General features: G+C 48.7%; 6 protein-coding genes across 6 annotated transcripts; 1 reads left to right on the forward strand and 5 right to left on the reverse strand.

The window, feature by feature from the left end:
* Positions 1-47: 47 nt before the first annotated feature.
* pgxB (putative extracellular exo-polygalacturonase) lies at positions 48-1635 on the reverse strand (the record flags this gene model as incomplete). The annotated part of the gene is made up of 5 exons (XM_001261908.1): positions 48-482; positions 543-788; positions 842-1015; positions 1073-1240; positions 1297-1635. 5 exons carry the CDS (start codon positions 1633-1635, stop codon positions 48-50), a joined length of 1362 nt encoding a protein of 453 aa, XP_001261909.1.
* Positions 1636-2783: 1148 nt separating this feature from the next.
* On the reverse strand, positions 2784-5133 carry NFIA_096350 (putative C6 transcription factor; the record flags this gene model as incomplete). Its single annotated transcript, XM_001261909.1, has 2 exons — positions 2784-4466; positions 4522-5133. The coding sequence occupies 2 exons, from the start codon at positions 5131-5133 to the stop codon at positions 2784-2786; spliced, it is 2295 nt and encodes a 764-aa protein (XP_001261910.1).
* Positions 5134-6007: 874 nt separating this feature from the next.
* On the reverse strand, positions 6008-10626 carry NFIA_096360 (putative ABC multidrug transporter; the record flags this gene model as incomplete). Its single annotated transcript, XM_001261910.1, has 8 exons — positions 6008-6377; positions 6451-7241; positions 7299-7777; positions 7838-8450; positions 8508-8717; positions 8774-9256; positions 9287-10100; positions 10166-10626. The coding sequence occupies 8 exons, from the start codon at positions 10624-10626 to the stop codon at positions 6008-6010; spliced, it is 4221 nt and encodes a 1406-aa protein (XP_001261911.1).
* A 4858-nt stretch (positions 10627-15484) lies between these two features.
* Positions 15485-17268, forward strand: NFIA_096370 (putative chromate ion transporter; the record flags this gene model as incomplete). The annotated part of the gene is made up of 4 exons (XM_001261911.1): positions 15485-15730; positions 15788-15909; positions 15991-16568; positions 16640-17268. 4 exons carry the CDS (start codon positions 15485-15487, stop codon positions 17266-17268), a joined length of 1575 nt encoding a protein of 524 aa, XP_001261912.1.
* Positions 17269-18240: 972 nt separating this feature from the next.
* Positions 18241-18533, reverse strand: NFIA_096380 (uncharacterized protein; the record flags this gene model as incomplete). Its single annotated transcript, XM_001261912.1, has 2 exons — positions 18241-18357; positions 18438-18533. 2 exons carry the CDS (start codon positions 18531-18533, stop codon positions 18241-18243), a joined length of 213 nt encoding a protein of 70 aa, XP_001261913.1.
* Positions 18534-20942: 2409 nt separating this feature from the next.
* NFIA_096390 (alphaN-acetylglucosamine transferase) lies at positions 20943-21892 on the reverse strand (the record flags this gene model as incomplete). Its single annotated transcript, XM_001261913.1, has 2 exons — positions 20943-21625; positions 21709-21892. The coding sequence occupies 2 exons, from the start codon at positions 21890-21892 to the stop codon at positions 20943-20945; spliced, it is 867 nt and encodes a 288-aa protein (XP_001261914.1).
* Positions 21893-22482: the final 590 nt, after the last annotated feature.

The following is a 22482-nucleotide window of genomic DNA, read 5'->3' on the forward strand; positions in this document are numbered from 1 at the left end:
GATAACTTGAGTCAAGTCTTTCTATTCACTATTTACGTTGCAAGCACTCATGCCTTGTATTTCAAGTTTCTGGCCAAACCAATCGAGCGCTTAGTCGTCAAATTAGTTGACGACTGGCATTCAACTCCAATATCCCCTTGAATTCCATCACAAACAATGACTGGAGGGCTGCCCGCAGGACTGGTGAGGTGGATGTTCTTAAGACGGATCCCAGAACACACGGCATTAGGCGAGCAGGTCAGGTCAGCCACGACCTTGCCGTGTTTTCCAGACGAGGTTCCATAGATGTTCTCAAAGACAATGTTTGTGAAGTTCACGCGTGAAGGGTAGGCAGCACACTGCGTAGCGTTTATGTTGAAGTAGCACTGATCCAGGACAATAGGATTGTCGGTGTTCTCGACGTGGATGTTCTTATAAGTGACGTTGTTGATGCGGCCATAGCCAACATTGGGACCAGCCCATGCCTTGAGACGAGCACCGTTCTGATAGAATTAGATGTGGACATCGAGAATGGGGACAGGTGGGGGAGGGACATTGCTTACCTCACCGTTTAGCAGGGTTACGTTCTCTATCCAAACGTTCTCTATGATATCCAGGACTCCGGGGTACTGGCCGATACTCCCCATCGACGTTCCATGTGTGCCATTACACCAGAGATTCTGCACAAAAACATTGGTAGTGTTGGGCTTCGGTGAGAGGCAATCGTCACCGATGTCGACCCGAGTGTTGGTGACAGTCAATCCATCGACGTTGAGCGTGTCGAAGCCATCTGTGTTCTTGGGGAGCGCCTATTGACCACCGTTAGTTTATCCTCTGCTTCCACAAGTGAATGGAAACCTACCGACGCATTAGTCGAGTAGGCATGGATGAAAACATTGTTGAACGAGATGTCTTTGGTGCGGACGAAGAAGTTGGTCCAGCAAGGAGAGTTGAGCTGCGTAATGCCTTCGACCGAGACTCGGGTGGCGTTCTCGGTCACGAAGAGGATGGGCCGATAGTACTTGTTGTTGGGATCCTAGACTCGTCAGTACAACTCTGTGAGAGGCATTGACAATCTTCCAGAAATACTTACCAGGATCTCCTGTCCAGCAAACTCGTTGTACCAGCGCTGTCCGTTGCCGTTCAGGACACCGGAACCAAAGATCTTGATGTCCTCACCACCCCAGCGCCAGAAGCTGATGGACTTCTGGAAGTCATAATAGAAATTGTTTGCTTGCCAGTAGGGCACGTCATTGGTGAACTTTCCATAGTATTAACACCAGCTAGGACTGGGTCCGGGATCTTGGGCCAAAGTACCTTTAGTTCTCCATCCAATTGAACCTCGATATCCTTCAAGAAGGTCAAATCGAGCTTCTTGCCGATGACATACTTCTTCCCCTTCTGCAGCAACAGCCTTCCCCCGCGGTTGGCCCACTTGATTCCCCATAAGAAGTCGGCAGAGACATCATCCTCATCATTGAAAGACGGACGGATGATCACTGTGCGACGGTGGGGGTGCTTTTGATGGTGAGCCCCAACCTTCTTCAGGGCTACCACGTCGTTAGCAGGGATGACTCTTGCTCCAGGGATGAGGCCATCAACTGCAATTGAGCTGACTGTGCTCGCGAAGAGAGCTGCAAGAGCGAGAAACTTCATGGCGAGCTCGGTGTCTCGCTACAAGATGCGTACAACTAGAGACAGCCAATTGAGCTGGCACTCGCACTCCGACCTGCTCATGCTGTCCCTCTTATAGATATGACTTCTACCAAGTTGCCAGCGCTCAGGCCTTCTGCCAATCTTCCCCAGTGCTTGGCTTTCCCCGGATTTTGAGCTAGAGGGACTGCCTGTTAGACGGAAGAAGAGAGTTTATCCGCCTATAGAATCCGTCCATTGCGACCGCCAGAGCGAAGTCTTTTGATGCTTCTCCACATTAAGCGGGGAGATTTGGGGGACACTCACTCAAGCACAAGCTAATTTCTTCAAGCATCGAGCGCTCGTGTTTTGCGCGATATTTCCTCCGTTGGGGTACAGGGATCAGCAAAGAAGTTCCACCAATGAAGGTGCACATGTGCATAAAACAAGCATTGTACGGTGATGATTATATCATCTCTTGAATCATGATTTTTCTGTCAATAGCTGCTGGAACCGCGCCGACTGCGATAGCATGGTCAAAGATCAGACACCAAACGCCTTTCTGCTGGGAAATTATTCAACTCTGGTATGCACGACATTTCATCAATGAAGAAAGTTTTTTGTGATGAATTTACAACATAGCCCGAGGGCCCTGGTTAGGCAATGACTATGTTGAATGCAATATATGGAGAACTCGATGGTGTAAAATGCTGCTGGAGCCTATGATTGCCCAACTTTTATACTCGGTATCGGCGCACGTATGGCTTCCCTTGCCGGGATGACTGATCGCTATCAGAGGCGAAGAAGGCTCTGTTCCATTTATCATGGGACCTAACCAAGAGGTCTTTGTGCATTAAGCTAGTTGGAGATTTGCCAGTCGAAGATCGCAAGCTAACTCCTTATTTCAAGAACGCCTTTCCTCATGCACGCTCTTATGCACGCTATTCTTAAAGCCCTGAGAAGAAATCGTTATTCCAAATTTCCGAAGCTCCATAGTCGGCCATGTCGAAAAAGGTTCCAAAGTCCAACGGCTAGTTTGTCAGCCTCTAGGTCGTTACAATCATCTGCCACAGAGACTTACCGAAATCTCCTCTATGGAGCTAGGGACGAAAGAAATAGAATCAAAGGGCAGATCTAGCGGCGTACCCGCAGTGGGCCCGGGCGTTGGAATACTAGCCTAGTTGTGTATCAGTGAATAGCCGCTGTGTTGCGAAACTGCAATCACTCACTTCCTTTGTGCTGTTTTCATCTTGCTTGCGTACGTCGGCCCAAGGCACCCCGCTCATCAGTAAATGGCAGTCTCTGATGGCGTTTGTACCAGCTTGATCCATAGTCATGAAGGGATCCTCCCCTTTCAAGCGCGCCTTGACAGATGCAAGTGTGAGACTTAGGAAGAGGTATGGCTTACAACCCCTTCCACCTGGTGCAATGCGACTGCCGAAGACACTGAGGGTGTTTTCAACTGCACGTACCATGACCGCTTGCTGGGATTCCGCCATGTCGTTGAGAGAACTTAAGACGCTGCCTTGGCCTGAGAGCATGGACTTTGACCGCGAATACTCGTCAGCCTGCAGAACTAGCTCCACGCACACCATTATCGACGCATGGAATAGCTCTTCACGGAACATTCCGCCGGTCAAATGTCCAAGATGAGGATGAGGCCGTGCTTCGGCAACGTCAAGAGGGGCCTCCAGCAAGGAGAGCATATCCAGAGCCGAGTCGAGGCAAATCTTTCGTGAATAGGAGAATTTAGGAGTTCGCATGATACTGAGGCAAAAAGGGCGATGGAGGGCTAGCAAATGCCTCCGTATTAGGAAAATGAAATACGACTTCGTGAATGCGGGATTCTCAACGCCGGGTATATGCGACGGATATCCGTCGCTCGGGAACAGTTCCAAAGCATCATTCAGAGACTGCATGAGTTCCTCGCTCAAGCGCAGAGCCTCGTCATAGGAGATTGTGAATCTCAGGCGATTCACGAGCTTTGCTATGTGTACTCGCACGGGCAATGAACGCGAAAGTAGAACCTGAAAGCTGCTCCGAGTGAGGATGTCGGGATCTTTGGGCGGGGGATCTTCTGTCATACTTTCGATCAGATCTGCGTCATCATAGTTGGACGGTGGATCGCAGTCGTACTCCTCCAGGTCAATCGTTGGCGGCATCCCTCCATCCATCGATGATTGTAGGTCTAACTCCAGTATGGTAGCCCACAAACGGCGGCGCATTTCTGCCCAGAATCTAGACAGCTTCTGAAAGCGCAACGGGTTCCGATGCAAGCCCATGGACATGGCTAATCGTATCAATGAGCCAGATGATATCCAAATGGTATCCCCATCAAAAGCGATCGCTTGGCGCGCAATCAACAACAGACAATGGATTTGCAACATATCAAAGTTGGTGTTTCGAGTCGCAAATGACGTTGCGCTCCATGTCTGAACAGCTTCAGTCCAATGTATTGCAGTACTCGCCAGTGAATCTTTGCCGTTGATCTTTGTTGTTGGGCCGTAAAAACAACTGCTAGCGGCCATTAGAAGCAAAAGCTTCGCCAAGAAAACCATGTCGGGATTCTGCGGTGCAATCCAGTAGTCTTCGTACTGCTTGAGAAAGGTTGGTATATGGAGGATGCGATATGTGGTTTCAAAATTGGACAAGTACAACTGGACTAGCTCGTCAGCAACTCGGCGAGGAGGAAGCAGGTCCACGAAAGAAGAAACCTGCTCCTGACGCACACGTTGCTGCTGTTCTTGTCTTTGCTTGAGCCACATTTCTTTCTGAAATTGTTTCAATGATCCAAACTCGGAATCTTTCTTATGTTTGGATTTGCGCTGCCTCAAGAAATCACCCACATCCCGGAACTACAAGAACTTAGCCTGGAGGAATACACCAACCGACAGGATGCTAGCAACTTACGAATGAAAGGGCCAAGACAGAGTGCGAGCGACCACAGTACCTAGTATTAGACTTTTTCCCCCGAAAGGACGCCCATGGGAGAGACCGGATGTCTTCGCTGAGGTAGCGTTCGTCTCCCGTTGTACGGTGTCCCAATTCTGAGACGATCGAGGGTACGGTCCCCAGGGTCTCTGGAGTTTGAATCGAGCTGGCCTTTGCCAGTGCATTTTCTAATGTCAGGACTCGGTTACGCAGCTCCTGCATCTCATCAGAGCGACTTTTAGGCTTTGTAACCCTCGTCGGAAAAGGTTGGTGTTTGGAATCGAAAACATAGACACCGCTATAAACAGGACTGCCGCGATCTGTGGACGCCCGAGCACGGTCATTGACAGTTGTGTCTCGATTTTCAGCGCGTCGGACGCTTGATAGCGAGCCAGCCTGAGGTCCTACATAGATGCACTGATCTGGAGTCTTGGACTTGATGCACTGGCTGCATGGCAATGCTCGATCACATTTGAGCTTTCGCCGTCTACACACGGTACATGACAGCGGTGGTCTGCGCCGACGTGCTGCGGATTTGGGCGATGACCTTGAGTGCTCCATATGAGGTGACGACTCCTGGTCGTCGTCCATCTTTGAATGGCCAGATAATCAGGACTTCAATGGCTTATGACCACGCAGGCGTGGTTTTCACGGCGCTGCTCAGCTCAGGGCCATTCAACGGTCGCCGATGTGAGAATAACTGGTAATGGTCCAACAATCATGGAGATTAGACCCACCGAGAGCTTATCTGATCGACTCTGTACCCGTAAAGATGACTCAGTTTGACCAGGTTTTGAACTGTCCTGTGGTTGTTGCCTGTAATTGCTGACTGCGAAGGAAAATCGGGGATTACTGACGCTGTGTCTCGGCGTTACTGAATCCAGTATTTCCGGCAGTCGGCATTGCCTTCGGACATGCCGATTACAGTAATAAAGTCCGCGTTCGGAATTTCAGGGGCAGCACTATCGGCTCTGAATGGATACTTGCAGAATTGCATAGCAGTTATGAATTAGGATGACATTTTTTGTCCTGAGTGTGGGATTGCTCCTTCTTTGGCCGTCAACCTTATTTAATAGATTATACAAACGATCCAGTTACAGGTCTCCAGCTGGGCTTTACTCCTCATCCTATGAACAGGCAGTGCAAGTGAATACAGTATCAATTTCAGGGCACTGTGTTTGGCTATACAATGCTATATCCGAATGACAAAGCCAGAAAAGATGTCCATTCTGGCAAGTGCCCTCGCAGGAACGTGTCAGTCAGAAAGAATCCTATTGACAAGAGACATTGGATCCCCTCCGCTGTCAGCGCCACAAGGGCTTCATAACTGAGCGAACATAGACCAGTACGTAGACCATGAGGTAATTTGAGATGACAAATGCCGTAAATATACCAAAATAAGGCCAGATTTTGGACTCGTCTAGACCAATCTCCGAGAGATACTGGTGGAGTTAGCAACCTTTCGTTACATTCCCAACCAAATAAGACTCACATCATCACCTCGACTATACTTGCAGTATCCGCAGTGGCCACGACCATCAGGATTTGAGAGATAACCGCTGCCCGTACTGGACAGCCAGGGCATCGCATACTCTCCGCACGTCGTGTTGGGCGGGCTCTCGAAAACAACCAACTCATCTTGACTGCAGACAACGGGCATACCACGTAGAACAGACGTCAATACACCACCTATCCAGTAAGTGAACGGCGTGACATAGTACATCGTGTACTTCCAGAACACAGGCATGTTCTTGTGTGGCTGCAAGATACCGTTGAACAGCTCGCACATGATGATGAAAAATGGCATAAGGGTAGCAGCCACCATTGAATCCGCGCTAGATACTTGTCAGACGGCCCGTACCTCTTTTGTCTCCGCTTCCAGACGGTAGACTGATCCGAGACACTCACCTTAAAGCAGCGATCCATTGACCCCAGGACGTAGCGAAAAGGAAAAAGAGGAAGAACATCAAGAACGTATAAGCAGCTGCGAACCCCAGAGGAAGACCGACAAGGAAGTAATACAACACGTAGAATACCACTCCGCTGATTATCGCGTACGGTATTTCCGAGATTATCTGTGCGGTGCAAAATGCAACCCAGGAATACACTCCACTGGGTCCCTCCCTGGTCTTCCAGATATCACGGTTCAAAATGAATCGCATCGAAATTGCATTGATGAACTCCGGCACCAGCATCAGAACCAGAAAACAGGAGAATGCTTTCGATTGCAGGTCTGTAGAACTGTTTCCGATTTGCAAATATGTCAATCCGTTAATCAAAGCATGGAAGAACGATGCGTAAAGCCGCGAATAGGGGTATTCAGGGCTCCGCCAGTACTGCCGAAGCGTGCGCTGCGTCAAAAGGCTGATCTGACAATACAGGGGCGGCATAGAATGAGTCTGCTTCGTGCTGTCACATGATTCAGTATTTTGCGACCTCGCCCTGTGGATGTTGGAGATCTCCTTTTTGAGGGCGTCAGCCTCAGCGGATCCATCCCATATGTCTGCCCAGTCCACCTTGTGGCCGGTATCCCTCATGCCCCCGACAACGACTTCAATCAAGTAGTCTGCTGCGTTGGTGATTTTCTTGGGCTGGTCGCCGTACTTCGTGAAATAATCAAAAATGCAACATCCAGATCTTCCGATTTCACCGAAATAGTAAGTTCGTCCGCCCGGGCTGAGGGCCAGGACTCTGTCAAACTATTGAAGTCAGCAACCCACCGATCATCACAAGCGGCATGGCTTCTTGAGGCTTACTTGTTCGAATTGCTCTTGGTTTGCTTGATGGATGGTGCAAAGGATGGCTAATCCTTGGTCGGCCAGGCGCCGCAGAAGAGACACAATGCTCGATGCGCCTTGACTTCCCAGGCCACTGGTGGGTTCATCTAAGAAGAGCAGCAGCTCAGGTTTCGCACAGAGCTCCACTCCGATAGTGACCCGCCTTTTCTTCTCGATATCCAAAGATCCGATGATGGCGTTCTGGAAGTCAACCAGTTCAAGGGTATGCAAGACGGTGTCCACGTAAGAGAGCTTATCTTGTTTCCGGACACATACAGGCTGACGAAGCAGTGCGGAAAACTCAAGAGCTTCTCGAATAGTGCTAGTCTCGTCATGAACATCCATCTGCGGGCAATATCCGATATTGCGTTTGAAAGATTCGTCAACGGGACGTCCATCCACGCTCATGGTTCCAGACAATATCCCTGATGCTTGTCTTTGCGTGAGAACAGTCAATACTGCAATAGTGTCAGCAATTCGGTAAACATGAGTGGGAAAGGAGGTTCGTGGCATCTCACAAGTTGATTTACCCGCCCCAGAGGCTCCTACAAGAGCTGTCAGCGTCCCGGGTCTGCAGTAGCCATTCACGTCATCCAACAGCTTCCTAGTCTCTTTCCCACATTGGACTTCGAGTTCAAGGTTCTTCCACGTAAAAGTTGAAGAAGTACCTTTGACAGTTTGAACTGGTTGTTGGCAAGAAGGTTGGGTTGGGGGCGGGGCACTTCCAAGAGCCTGTACAGGACCGTTCTCTTCGTCCTGGTTACTCTTGAAATTGCGCTGGCTGCTTTTGGCGCGCTTTCGGTATTGGATTGGCCCGGTACTGCCTGGCTCCCAGTCAAGAGCTTCACTCAGCCAGCATGTAGCGGCAATGTAAACAAGCGTAAAAAGGCATAGTATCCCAAAGTTGCGCCACACATTCCGGTAATAAAAACCGTAATGCACGGCCAAATAATGATCGCCATCAACCGTTGTTGTCCCTGGCTGACTACCAGAAATACCACAAGTTTGATAAGCAACATTATTGTAGGTGTACCCTGAAGGTACAACTGCGCCAGGCGCACATGAGAATTTGGTGTTATGAAACTCTGCCGCCATCATTGCTTCGTATGTATATAGCGCCGGCGTAGTGTACTAGTTTTCATTAGACCTTTGTTATCGCCTTGAAAGGTTATTCCGGATGGTGCTTACCGCTATCCACCCTACCCAAGGAACGTTATTCATCATCTTGTCCACAGAGAGCACATAGCCGCCAAAGACGATGCAAAACAGTACAGAAACCCCGCTGTAGCGCAATGCGACTTCGAAGTTCGATGATGCAGCAGCAAATAGCCGGAACTGGGCAGTCAGACAGATTGTGCACAGGTAAATCAAGAGGAAATCAATCCAAAAGGATCCCGCCTAGAGATTCAGATCTTAGTGGATTGTGCAACAAGGAGTCTGCATGGAACACATACACTTGCTTTCAACCCAGCCAGGAAGTAGACAACAATCAGAAACAAGAGCACGAGAACGAAGACCAGGACAAGGTCCGCAAGAACCCTAGCCAGGCATACGGCGCTTGGTCGTACGAAGGCAAACTTCTTTTGGCGACTGAGTATATCCCGGCCTTGCATTGCTTCTTCTAGCTCGGACATTTGAAGCCAAGCAAGCAAAATAGAGGAGTAGAATATCACTCCTCCACGCGAGTACATGCCATCGGTGTTCTCTGGTAGCTCATAGAACATTGAGCCAATCAGCAGACCATAAATCACACATGAAATGAGCTTGATCAATAATGGCGAAATATGGCCTTTCACCTGCCACATCTGCCGCTTGCCACACAGAACCACTTGTCGAAACAGGGAGATGGTATACGGAGATTTGGGGGAGACAAAACGAGACTTTTCGGTTTGTATCGTGCTCTTGAATTCCTTCAGGCTCCCACGATCGCAATCCGACTGCGATGTTCTCAATCCTTGAACGCCAGCCTGCTTTTCCTCATAGTTCCGAATGTCTTCCAGTATTCGATGGAAAGCCGCACTTTTTCGAAACGCATCCTCTAGTTCAATCGCTCCCTTTGGGGCGCGGTTTTCCCAACCAGGCCGGAACCTCCGTCGCTCAGGGATTGTAATGCTGGTCAGAAAATCGGATACAGTTTGCATTTCCGCACATTGGTAGCCCAGATTCTCAAAGTAGCCTTTCGCTTCATACGCTGGACCCTGGTAGAGCATTCGCCCTTCGTCAATGAGCAGAACCTTATCAACCAAATCAAAAATGGCGTCAGACGCTTGGTACAAGGTCAGTAGGGTCGCCTTTCCGCATGTGTCAGTCATAATCCGAAGACTGCGGACGTAGTCCAACGCCGACGAGGCATCTAGGCCTCTAGTAGAATTATCCCAGCACACGACTGAGGAATCGGTTGCAAGCGATTCAATTATAGAGAGTCGTTTTCGTTCTCCTCCAGACACACCACGAATATACTCGTTCCCCACGAGGGTCTTCATGGTATGGGACATACCAAAAACCCTGCCGTAGATCTCGAGATATCGTGGGATTCGCTCTCGATACCTTTTGGGCGTCTTACTCTGAAGAGCGAATTCCAGTGTTTGCTGAACGTTGAGAGTGGGAAAATGCGCATCGTCCTCTGGCACATAGATCACCTCGCCGCGGTAGTACTTCGTCACATGCTCCAAAGTAAGGCCTGAGTAATCGATATGCCCGGTCACCCCTAAGAAAGAAGAATGGTAGCCAGCAACTGTTCGAAGGAACGTTGAACACCCGGCTCCCGGTCTGCCTAAAACTCTAAGGGGAATTAGGCTATCCTTTCAAAAAGACATATGCGAGCAACACAGGGTATAAATGCTTACAGCATGATTTCTCCGGTCCGAGCCACGCCAGAGAAATCTCGAATAAGGAGGCGTCCATCTTGTGGCTTTCTAGGCGAAAACAGGGGCTGTATTGTCCATTCATAGATATCTTGTAGTGTTAGTGTACGCCACAGAGCTGTTCCTAGTGTCTTCACAGTCGTGTGAGCTTCACCAGCTCCCCATGTTGTGATTGACTGGAAGCAGACACCAAGACTTGGCTTTCTCCTTCCAGCTCGAAGTTCTGCTTCCAAGAAGCTGTCGAACGAGGAATGGGGCTCGGGATGTTGACCAACTCCCTGGTGACTCCGTCCTGTCAGGGTGCGATGAATCTCAGCAATGGCATCCTCATCCCCTCGCGATGAAACAACATGAGATCTTGAAGCCACCTCCGTTTGAGTTCCGACTTCATGTGAGGTGTCAATCGGTGTACCACCAAGGTGTTGGGGAAGGTGGGCCGGCATGCCGGACAATCTTTTGGAGCGCAACAGCCTTGTCGTTACAAAGAGACCTTCGCTTCTGACCGGGAAGAAAACCCACTTTCAAAAACGGGAAAACGTCCATTTATATTCATCGTATGTCATCGAGAAAATCGCAAGAAGCACTCATGTTGCCCTCTTCCTACCGAAGAGGAAGCCAAGCCTCGATATACCGGAGGTGTATATTTCATCATTATGGATTCAACAACAGATTGATGCCTTGGCGCATAGTGGAATCTTAGTTGGGCCTTTTGCAAGACAATCAAGCCCTCTATTGGCTAGATCATGGAGAACAAGACAGAGACAGTCCCGATTTTGTACCATGTTGTCCATTCTGGGCAGCTCGGCTGAGAAGAATCTAGAAAAATCAAACTGCTTGATAGGGCTTTCTCGGGTCCACCAAATTGCACACCAGATGACTGTCTTATACAGAGGAAAGTAGGTTAAAGATGTGGATAAGAATGGGAACTGCTGATGGTTATGATTACCAAAAAGGCAGCCAAGACGAGAGTGGATGATGTCTCCGACTCGCAGCACTCGCGCCACGCGTTGTCTCCACTGTTCCGTTCGAATCAAGCCTCGAATCTCCGAGACTCGCGCATTAGAGCTAAGGCCGCACCGTTCGGGATCAAAAGACCCATGCTGACGAATCATGAATAGTTATGGCACTTGATGATAATTTTTTGATTTCAGGAACACATCCAACGGGCGGGACATTTGGATATCGGAAGTCTTGGGGTCGGGCAATTCGTTCGCCGGACCCCGCGGAACCCGCCATGATATATGTTTACAGCGGACAATCGTTAGACTTGATCAATTTCCTTCATAGATTCTACTCGCTTTTACATAATTTTAGAGAGGCACCATTGTAACTAAGATGAGATCCCTTCCCGTCCTAAGGCCAGTTCAGCCTGCTTAAACAATTTGCAAATCAAATGTCAACATTCAATTTTCACGCAAAACACAAAATCAACAACCCGCAATATCTTTGCGCTGCTTTCGCGCTTTTTGCAAAGTACAATTTGTCCTCATGTTTGTTTCAGCCGTAAGATCACTTCATAGATCCCAGTCTCGCGGAGCTCAAAGAAGACCTTCCTCAAACAAAACCCATTCTTCGCACCGTACATCAAAGTCGAAGCATGCCTCGCGAACTATTTTCCTTAGTCGCCTGCAGGCGCTTCTGAATGCGGTCCGATACAGGATATTTAAATGTATGTCTTCATCACTGTCGAATCTTTCCGAGAGACCGAACATTCCATTAGGTGGTGATGACTGAGGCTGTAAGACGACCAACGCGAGAGAATCTAGGCTGTCGAAGCTGCGGTTTGCCAAATTTGTCAACAATCTTGCCACAGGGTATTCACAGGCACGAATGACCAGATGCCTCAGTGAGTCGGGTAATTCTGGGTTGTCGGTCAAGAGGCACTGTTCGATCTCTAGGTGCTGGAGGTTGGTGAACAAGGCGAAGGACTCAATCTTCGGATACTCGTCCCAGTGTAGCCCCCACTCCCACAGATCAAGATCAACAATGATAAATTCAAGGGTTTCAGTTTGTGAATTGAGGATGGCAGCGAGGTCTGAAGGTTCAACAAGATCTGGAGTGTCAGAATCAATCTCATAGATCAATGTTTTAAGACCCTTGCATGCGTATATGAGAGTTGTCAGAAGGTTCGTATCTAAACACGTCCGAGTAAGGGAGACTGAAGCAATGTTGAGGGACTGCGATGAGTGCATGAAGCCTGAGTCACCAGCGCCCTGTACATCAAGGAGGGAAAGGGAAAAATACTCGAGGCACGAGGAGCTCAAGAAGAGGGATAAGGTGTCTGCCTGAATGATATTCATCTGGCCCCAAGTTCCTCCAATATGGAGGCTCCTCAACTTAGACAGATAGCGGGAAGCCAGGCCCTTTTGTACCGAAGGAATACAGGGAGATCTCAGGTCCTTCCAGTCTTCTTCTCCCAGCGTCAGATGAAGATGTTCAAGATTTGGTGTGTGAGTACAAAGTAGTACAATCAAAGGAGACACTTTCGCCCTGACTATAGATGAGAGGAACACCGCCTTGTTGTTCACGGAAAGACCTTGAACCGCATCAGCTAGTAGAGCTATGGTTTCTGGTGTGAGAATCTTCGACCATATTTCAGACGCCCGGGATTCCCAGGCCGAGGTGTTTATGATTATCCGACGAACGCACGATCCAAGGTCGGGTCGAGAAAGAAGAGTTTGAGTGAAGCCTAGTAGAGAACACAAACCATCTCTGCTGTCACTGGTCTTGTGACAACAATGACAGTGAAGTCCATTCAGGTATGTTTTGAAAAGTATCGGCTGAGTTGCTGCGTACAGCTGGCGGGAGGTTAGGCAAAGGGAGAGAAGGACTGGCCAGTCTTCAGCTGACTCAAAGAATCCGATGATGAAGAGGAGAATTTCCGCGGGTAAATTGAGTAGACTTCCCATTGTGAAAAGAAAGACGAATGAATAGAGGGAGTAGGATCGGTACGGAAACAAGTGGGCGTTGCTGATGAGAAGATGGATGTCGGGGGCCTGGGGATGCGCATGTGTTTTGTTGCATCCTGGTCCCAGCTAGACACTCCACGCCCTGCATCATGCCTCGACAGTACTTGAGTCGGTAGGTCAATCCGTACAGCCTTCACATATCTTCCATTGGAATCTTCTTCTTCTGAGACCGTCTTCTCCTCGTATGTACGCATATTACAGCACAACATAGCCTTTTCAGATGCAGGACACTCTATGATCATTCATCCCTCAAGTGTGATAGAATTGTCATGGCGCAATCGGGGTGACCAGCAGGTTCTGACGTCTCGTAGTAAGCAATCCTTCACCGTTTTCCCTCCTATCCCCGTCACTCCCCTCTCTGGCTCCTCAGGTTTCTGCATGGATGGGCCTCACAAAGAGACAAACGGCTTGCATACACGATGCTCGAAAAAGCAGAGTTGGCTTTACTTCCCACAATAGATATATCTCAGGCTGTTCGCATCGAATCTGTGGGCACAACAATCGGTATCCTGTGCTGCACGCCGAGCTTCTCTCATTGGAGCCTTTTGAAATCACTGTATCTGTTACAGCGAAGGTTGAGCGATAGTTTGCCTTGCTTGTCAATCGTTATTACTGCAGACCTGGTACTGATATCATCTCGTGCTATGCCGTCGGACTCTGAATGTTAACACATGGACCTTCTATAGCAGCAGGTGGCGCTGAAACCTGATCAGACCCAGCAAAAATGAACGACCTCAGGTACTTCGTACGCTGTTGAAGAGTTTCAGTATTCCAAGCATCCGTATCAACATGATCAGAGCAAAGGAAATTTAAACAATGATATTGTCTGGGCCATTCTAGGGCGGATTGTTACTAGTCCAATGCCTATTGTGCCTACTCTTAGCACCAAGCACAAGGGTTTGCCCATCCAACTTTCTCTGACAACTGATGCCAGACCTTCTGGAGGCTCTGGAACTGAGCAACCGCCGCAGTGACCATCAGCTTGGACATAGTCCATCCTAATTCCCACATTGGTCTCCTTTTGGAACTTGCTGTATCATCTAGATAGCCCCAGATGAGCACGTCGAACAAGAGCCGTAGTATACAGCAGATGTCTGTTCATGACTAACATTGGTTAATAGAATGACACTCGGTGTGCAGAATAATACTGAAGATGTGCATAAGAATCCTAAATTAGGACGGAAAGTAAATATAGGCTCTGATTTCCTAAGAGGAGGACTATCCTATGGGTAGGGGGCACAGATACAGCAATTTTCAAAAGGTTCAGGAGGCCACAGCAGATGCTACACCTATCTAAAGGCTCTCTAGCATCCACCTTCTTCAAAACATCATTGCGACCCATGTTAATCAGGAGCTCACGCAAGGACTCATTGCCGTCAATCACCTCATCACTGCGCTTCGCGTTTCAGTAGCAATCGCAAATTGGTGCTCCCTGGACAGCGAATGTTTTGGCGGCAGCGGCCGCCCCGGTAACCTTTGTTCAAGCAATCTCGCAGTCACTATACTTGTCCGTGGGACAGGGGCTGCGGGTGATGCACTGGGCGGAGGCTAGGGTGGCGCTCAGCAGGATGGTAGCGAGTATGCTGGCAACACGCATTGTATTCTTTACAATGTTAGTCTGGTAGGAGAAATGGAACTTCAAGGTGCACCTTGATTGCTTCTGAGAGGGTGGACTTGGTAGACTATTTTTCGCTGCTTATCTTTATTAGAAGGAGAAGAATGCCGTGGTCGCGGACTTGAGGTACTGCCTTTTTATACACCTCCACATCCCCTCAACTGTCGGCAAGTGTTGAATTGGGATCGATGCGAAAAGCATCATGTTTGCTTACATCGAGGGTATTAAGACAGGCTAAATAGCCGCTCATTGGAAGAGATCAGACGTTCATCAGAATCTGGATTCCACAAGGGCAATCCTTAAGGTACCCGCTGTTGGTCAGTCACAGTCAAATGCTCCGGTACATAAACAGTCGGAGAAAAAGGGAGCTTATATTACCTTAGAGTTCTGTAGAAATATAATACCACTAGGCCAAAATGGCGTCCTGAAGACATACTCATCAGTCTAGGATTACATATCCAGAATCATATTATGCAACCTTTTAACAATGAAAGTTTATGCCATTTCCCGGTCCAAGCATCTTGGCAAATTGTGACAGATGGCGTGACACGCTCCTCTCTTATGAATGGCCAGTTTTCTGGGCTGCCAAGGGACCAAATCATAAGGAGAAAATAGGTATTGCTTAAAAGGAGGAGAGACTGCGGCGATATCAGTATTTATATCCATGCTCTATTACCAACTGAATACTCGCACATCGCTGGTTACGATAGAACAAGGATGCAGCTGCCGCCGCCATTCTCACGCTACCTTTCTTCGCTCCGCGCATTGAACCAGCGCGTGCAAGAGAGGGCGGCTTCTGAGCAACGTAAAAAAAGTCTTTCTTGCCGACTCAGCGATGTGTTCTTACGAACATGGCATCTGGGGTTCACATCTTTTGGAGGACCACCGGTTCATTTCCAGATCTTTCACGAGAAGTTTGTGGAAGGCAAAGGAGGACAGGAGAAATGGGCGGATGAGCAAACAGTTTGTGCTGAAACCAGCGAAGATGGGTACGATAGGCTGATCGGAATGACCTTGTAGTATCAAGAACTATTTGCCATCTGTCAAGCTCTTCCCGGCCCCGCAAGCACGAAGATGCTTTTCTGCTTGACTTTACTGCATGCAGGCTTCATTCCAGCTGTATTTGCTTTCCTTATATGGAGGTGAGCTTTCGACATTATTCTATCTTCCTTGCATCATTCGACGCGACACGCAACGAACGGCGCAACTAACCTTTAGTCTAGTCTTCCCGGAGCAGTTGGCATGTATGCACTCTCCCTTGGTGTACAAAATATGAATGACGTTCTGCCGGAAATTGCATATGCATTTCTTTCTGGTCTCAATGCTTCGACCGTGGGGATTATTGCTCTGGCAGCCGTCCAGCTAGCGGAAAAGGCAATAAAGGATAAGCTTACCCGCATTCTAGTCATCTTCGGCGCTTGTGCCGGCCTGTGCTACAACGCTCTTTGGTACTTTCCGCTTCTCATGGTTCTTGGCGGTCTGTCGGTCGTTGTATGGGACGGTTGGATGAGCCAGTATATCCGTAAAACCAGTGCTAAATGGAGACGACGAAACAGCCACCCCGAAGAGGCATGGCAGGAAAATGGCGCTCCTAACGAAATGGAGCTTCAAGAGCAACAAGACAGCCAGATGCGCAGCACTCCTTCTAATCAAGGCACCGTCCGGTCACGGAAGACTGGACAGGCAGGATCTCTTCCAGAAACTGTTTCTGATGCGCAAACCGAGTCGTTGGAAGTCGGCGCTTCTCATGATCATATCATCCGGATCCGTGTTGGTATAACCGTCTGCGTCGTCTTCTTTGGTACGTGCCTGCTTTGCGCTCATCCTCCAGCTTTTCATATCCAGCCATGAGCCTTGCTGACGCTAAATCAGCCTCCTTTATTGCAATCCTGGTGGCAAGAGGGGTTATCAACTCCCCACCACTTGCCCTGGACTTGTTCGCCAATATGTATCTGGCCGGAACAATTATCTTCGGAGGAGGTCCCGTAGTGATCCCTCTTCTGCGTTCTTACGTTGTTGATCCTGGCTGGGTATCCGGCAGAGACTTTCTGATCGGTCTGGCTCTTATTCAAGCATTCCCTGGCCCCAACTTCAATTTTGCGGTCTTCCTTGGAGCCCTCGCGGTTCAAAAATCCCAGTTCCCGACCATATTCGGCGCTTTCCTTGGCTATCTCGGCATCTTCCTGCCTGGTATCACTTTGGCCGTTGCTGTGCAGAGTTTCTGGAGAGTGCTCCGGAGGAGAAAGTGGGTCGTCGACTGGCTTAGAGGAGTCAATGCTGCTGCCGTGGGTCTGGTCTTCACTGCTGTATACAGGCTGTGGGAGATTGGATATTTGACGCCCAAAGCCAGTAATGGCCAGAGTCTTGCTCTTGAGCCATGGTGGGTTGTTGTTGCAACGGTTACTTATGCGGAGCATGCTTGGTTCAAGGTGCCTCCAGCGATCGCGATCATCATTGGCGGTATTCTGGGTCTCTGCTGGTATGGCGCTGTTGGTCGTTAGCTCAGGTTTGCCTGAAATCAAAATGGATATAGTAGTATAACGTGAATATGAATACGAAAAAGGCCGAGAGGGAGGAATAAAAGTCGGTCTTCGCATATTCGATATTTGACATACAAGGTGAATCATTCCAGTGTGATATACTCTACGTAATTGAGTATCCTTGGTCACAACTCACAAGCCTTTTGAATTCGCAGTCTGCTCTAGTTTTTGAGACATGGTATTGCATATGGAATCCCAGCAACCAAGGTGAAGTAACCAAAGCAAGGGCTGCAAGGCGTTCGATTAACATCGACCTTTGTCCCGCTCTTGTCTCACGTCTTCAGGCGTAGGCCTACGTCAGCGAATGTACTCTGGACGAGCCATCGACATAGTGTTCTCTAACAGTGTCCTGCCTCCTTCGATGCGAGTTTTGTTCCCTCATGGTGTGTCTGAAGTGCAAGCCCTCCGCTGATCTTCTTTGATACAGCCCTGATTCCTTCCTCGATGGTATCAGGATCATTCATAGACATCCAGGGGATGCAGCCATTATTATGACGCAATTCTGCGTCGAGATGGTATAGGCCTAATCCGGGCTGCTTTGACACTCGGGTCACTTGTTGTAGGAGATCGCCCAAGTTCTTTAAATGCTTCGCATGTTTCCGCAAAAAGCGAGACTCAATCGCGTTTACTATGGCGGTATCTTGGCATTTCTCAGCCAAAGTACACAGCTTTTCCAAGTCCACGAAAAGCTTTCTTTGGACATTGAAGGCCTCCCGACAAGGGCCGACAGGCTCGACGGGCGAATCAGGCCATTCATATTTCGGCGCCTCGATGTTTGTTGGCTTACACCGACCTCCGCGGATGATCAGATATTTCTCTAGCCATTCCATATCGATCAAGCACTCCTTAGCGCTCCTGTGCCAAAGCCTGATTGGCGGGATGCAGTCAATAAACCAGTGTTGCAGGCCACGCCCCCAACCTAGGGAGGAACTATTAGGTGACATACATGGCAAATCCGTGCAGAGAAACGTTGGCTCGCGAACAGTCTGCTGCGAGCTTCCGATAAAACATCCAGCTCGTCAATTCTTCGTGAATATGGCCTCTAATAGACTGTGAAGTATAAGCCTCGGGTTTTCAAAAGGGAAATGCAATGATAGCTATCCAGGATCTCTCAATGGACACGGGTTTACCTCTTCTAGCTCGTTCGTAAATGTAGATGGCCGTAGCCATTGATCAAGGTCATGGCCCGAGACTTCAGAGATGATCGCCCTAGCTTGTTCAGACATGATTGCTGTAGGTGAAGAAGTTCGTCTGTTCTATTTTAGATGCAATGCTTCGAGAATGTCCAAAAGCCTAGATATGTTCAGTTCCAGAGGGGAAATGTGGGAAGCATTGCAGCCTTGATATAGGCCTCGTCACGGAAACGCACCCCCGAATCATCATCATGACATATAGTCCACGTATCATGAGTATACGGTATATCATCTACAATACTTGCCGGCCATCATGGTTAGGGAGCGCGAAAGAGGTTCTGGTGAAGATGGCTCACAATGAAAAGAGTCATCACAACAACGTAACCATTCCGTGAGAATGGCTGGCTGAAGCCCGCTCAATTCAATATCCTTCTTTCCAACCGGAAGAACGGAGATTATCGCCATTTGTAGAGAGCAGCAACAGAAGAAGGACATGTCGGAATTCGACTCCGGTGCTCCGTTCCAGTGATGCAATAGGTGCGCTTAAGCATTCTAAAGGAAATATACCAAGGCTCGCGGAGGAGTATGCATCGTAATCGCTGGTCTGAATTGACCCTTGTCTCTATATTTAGTTTTCTTTTAGTGCTGCAATCTGCGCCTCTTTTCTGTGCAGGATCAAGCATATAAGATCCCATAGGGCGAACTCCTTTCAAACCTGGCCTATGAATATCCTTTAGCTGTAGTCTCTGTTCGCTCATTCTTAGGTTTATGGTACATTTATGCCCAGAGGCGACTCACTACTTGGGTCCAGCAATTCAAAGTCAACTCAGCATATTCAATCCTGATGCTGGCTTCATAGCTGGATGTCTCCTCATCGCCTTCGGTCACCAAGCTTGACGATACCATGTAGACCGGATATACCTCCGATGTCAGTAACAGCCATGGTAAAGATGTAGCAGTCAATAATGAGCAGTCGGATCTGAGTCCTGCTACCGATCAGTCCATATGATGTTGGAAACATGTCGCACATACTACGCACTATTCCTACTACGCTAGAAATGGTTTAGTTTAGTTTACCCCTTTATCATTTGATATATGACGTCATAGCTCCATAGAGTAGAATCTGGGCGGTGAAAGATGGCAGTATCAAACAAACAACCCTGAGCCTTTTTTAACCATCATGTTTTGGAGCCCCCAAGCCCAAGGTTCCCTCCGTGCACTTAATATTTGTTACACTTTTTTGTCCCCAGCGGCACCACCGCTTACTTATCTCTAATTGATGATCATCAACGGCAAGATGCTCTACAATGCCCTTATCCGGACCCATCACATCACATCTCGTAAAAAAGTGTCTGCCTTGAAACGAGCAGCTGACACGCACAACTGTTTCGTACTTCTCCGCTCTGGCGGATGTCCAGGGATCATGTATGTTGAATCACGGTACATGAACTGTGTGGAGTCGTGGGTCGATGTCGTGCGGAATCTGCGCTACAAGGATTTCCAGCTTGTTAGCCGACCAGGCGCGGTAACAAGAGATGATCAACCCGGAGAGTCGAAGCCAGACAGACGTCCTCAGAGCTCAGATATTCCAACTTTACCGCACGTAGGGCTTTCTGAAGTTGAGTCCGTCAAGGAATTTGGGAGTATCATGGAGCAACGAGGTATTTGGCAGTGGTGGAGGAAGGGAATGGGTTACCTGAGCTGAGTATTGATGATTGAGCTGAGTGCTAGATCTTTCGCGCTCGAGGCGCACAGCTCCCAAGAGTTGTTGGATTGCTGTCATGTGCCACCTGATTCTGGCAGCCGCATTCTTGCGGCGATATCCTCCTTGCGGCGAGTAATGTCAAAGCCTTATAGCTGCCCTGACATGCACGACAATTTGGCAGCAGTGAGGCTTACGGGTCAATTCTAACAAACCGCTAGAAACTGTCGAATTTGCTTGCCATGGAGGGACCTCGTCAACACGCTCTGCTTCAAATCAGCAAGTCGGCCGCGATTTCGCATTCCTTTCAGGCAGTGTACATGCTTTGCCTGATACAAATGGTTTCGACAATAACCCACCCTGGCCCTGCCTACTTTTAGCACACTTTTTAGGGACTGTCTGCCCACATGAAGTAAAAAAGAGCTTATGGCCTCTGCAACTGATATCTCCATGATACTCGAGGCTATAATATACTAAAGCGTATGAATCCACATATTACCATATGCTATCCGACCCTTAAGTTAATAGCTTTTGTATTCACCTCGGTGGTTTACCTTGTTTTGGTCCTTAACGCCCATTAACTGTGGTATACATTGGATGATGATCAATCTATGTAACCAGCAAATTGGCATTGGGCATGCCTGACCCTGAAACACCGTTCCATATGCTGCGGTTAGAAATATTATGGCTAGAAAAGTATCCGTAAACGCTGAGGAGATGGTCCTAGTGAGGCTTCTCTATTGGAGGCCAATCGGGAGCAGGGTAACTAAGTAGTTTACAAATGTCCTATAAAGTCCAGATTAGACAAATTCCGTATGAATCATGCGAATCTTTGTGCAAACCTTTCGTCTTCGACGGAAGTCTTCGTAGAGAGACTTCCATACCTCCCGATCACGACAACCCCTCTCTTGCACTGTGCCGGGTTTATAGTCACACTTGGGTAGAACCTCAGCAAGCAGCTTCTGGTTTGAAAGCACCCAGGGTTTTGGTAAAGGCCAGTCAGAGAAGTGCACAAGTTTGGCTTCTGCCAGGACCTTGTCAGGATCCCAAGTCTCATAGTCATTTCCAAAGAAATTGCGGTGATCTTTTTTCCGGAACTCGCCGGTAACTAGGCCGTACTGCCGATGCGGAAGAACCAAGGCCGAATCTGCATAGCGATTATTCAACAGCTCCATATCATATCTCTGTGTCTCATTCGAGTCAACTTCCACTTGACCGTGGAGAGCTGGCTGAGCACTCTCCATGAGGGCTTTGAATTCGCGATAAGAGGGTTCAATCACGATCAGCAGGGACGATAGTTGCTTTGTATCCGGGAGCGCCCAGTAAGCCCGAGACATAGCGGCTTTGGCTGGTGGGAGGAAGAAGAGCTCATCCATACTCTGGAGAACGGTAACGTCGGAATCGATATGTATGACGCGATCGTATTCTGTCTCGCCGAATGCGAGCAATTTCGCAATACTCTTATCCCAAGATTCGCCAGAGCCTGTGTCGATTGTTATCAGAGTTAGCGCCAGCTCTGCTTTTGACGAAAAGCCGAATTGGGACTCTGAGCCCGGACTCACGTACCTCCTCCAGCCTTGATTATTTCCGCACTAATAGGTACCAGCAAAGCCTTGTACTTCTCCTTGGCGAGCTCTAGCAACTGGCTGTCCCTGTCATGATCATCTGCAACGAACAGATCCCAGTCTTCGGGATAGAAAAGAACTCTATCCGCTCGGCTACCTAATCGCTCCAGAGCTTCGAACACCATCACGGCGTTACAAAGATAAGCGCTCGACGTCGCATACTGACTGTAGGCGTAACGCGACCAATCGACCTTATTATAGTCGATATGCGAAACAGGAGCAGGAGAAGGGGCTGCACGGCGAAACCAAAGTATCAGAATGATGAAGACTGCGAAAGAAATCCAGGTCCGAATGCGTCTTAGTTGCCGCTTCGCAACTGCAAGACATGGCTCGTCGGGGATATCAAAGAAATCCGCTTCTGAAGACTCAGAGCCCCTGCGGTAGGGAAGAAGGGTCGCCTTTTTGTTTCCCATTGATCATGAATCACCGAATAGTGAGAACCAGGGAACCATTCTGGCGTTATTAACACACATGGCTCAATTTCAGACAGGCAATCACTCGTCATGGCCTTAAAAAAGATCTGCGGACTGGACCATTACCGATCCCCATGCACGTGACGAACGTCCAACAGTATTAGCACCGCCCTGCGTGTCAGATGTGACTCGCGTCTTTACCATGTTTTATCTCTTGATCAGATGTCGGTCGAATTTCGCTCTGGAGTTCTATACATCAACGTATAACAGGTCTTCAACTTGCAAGTTCAAATGAGGGACTA

The sequence above is a fragment of the Aspergillus fischeri genome, genomic scaffold (assembly GCF_000149645.3).
Source record: "Aspergillus fischeri NRRL 181 1099437636262 genomic scaffold, whole genome shotgun sequence".
NCBI classification, from domain to species: Eukaryota; Fungi; Ascomycota; class Eurotiomycetes; order Eurotiales; family Aspergillaceae; genus Aspergillus; species Aspergillus fischeri.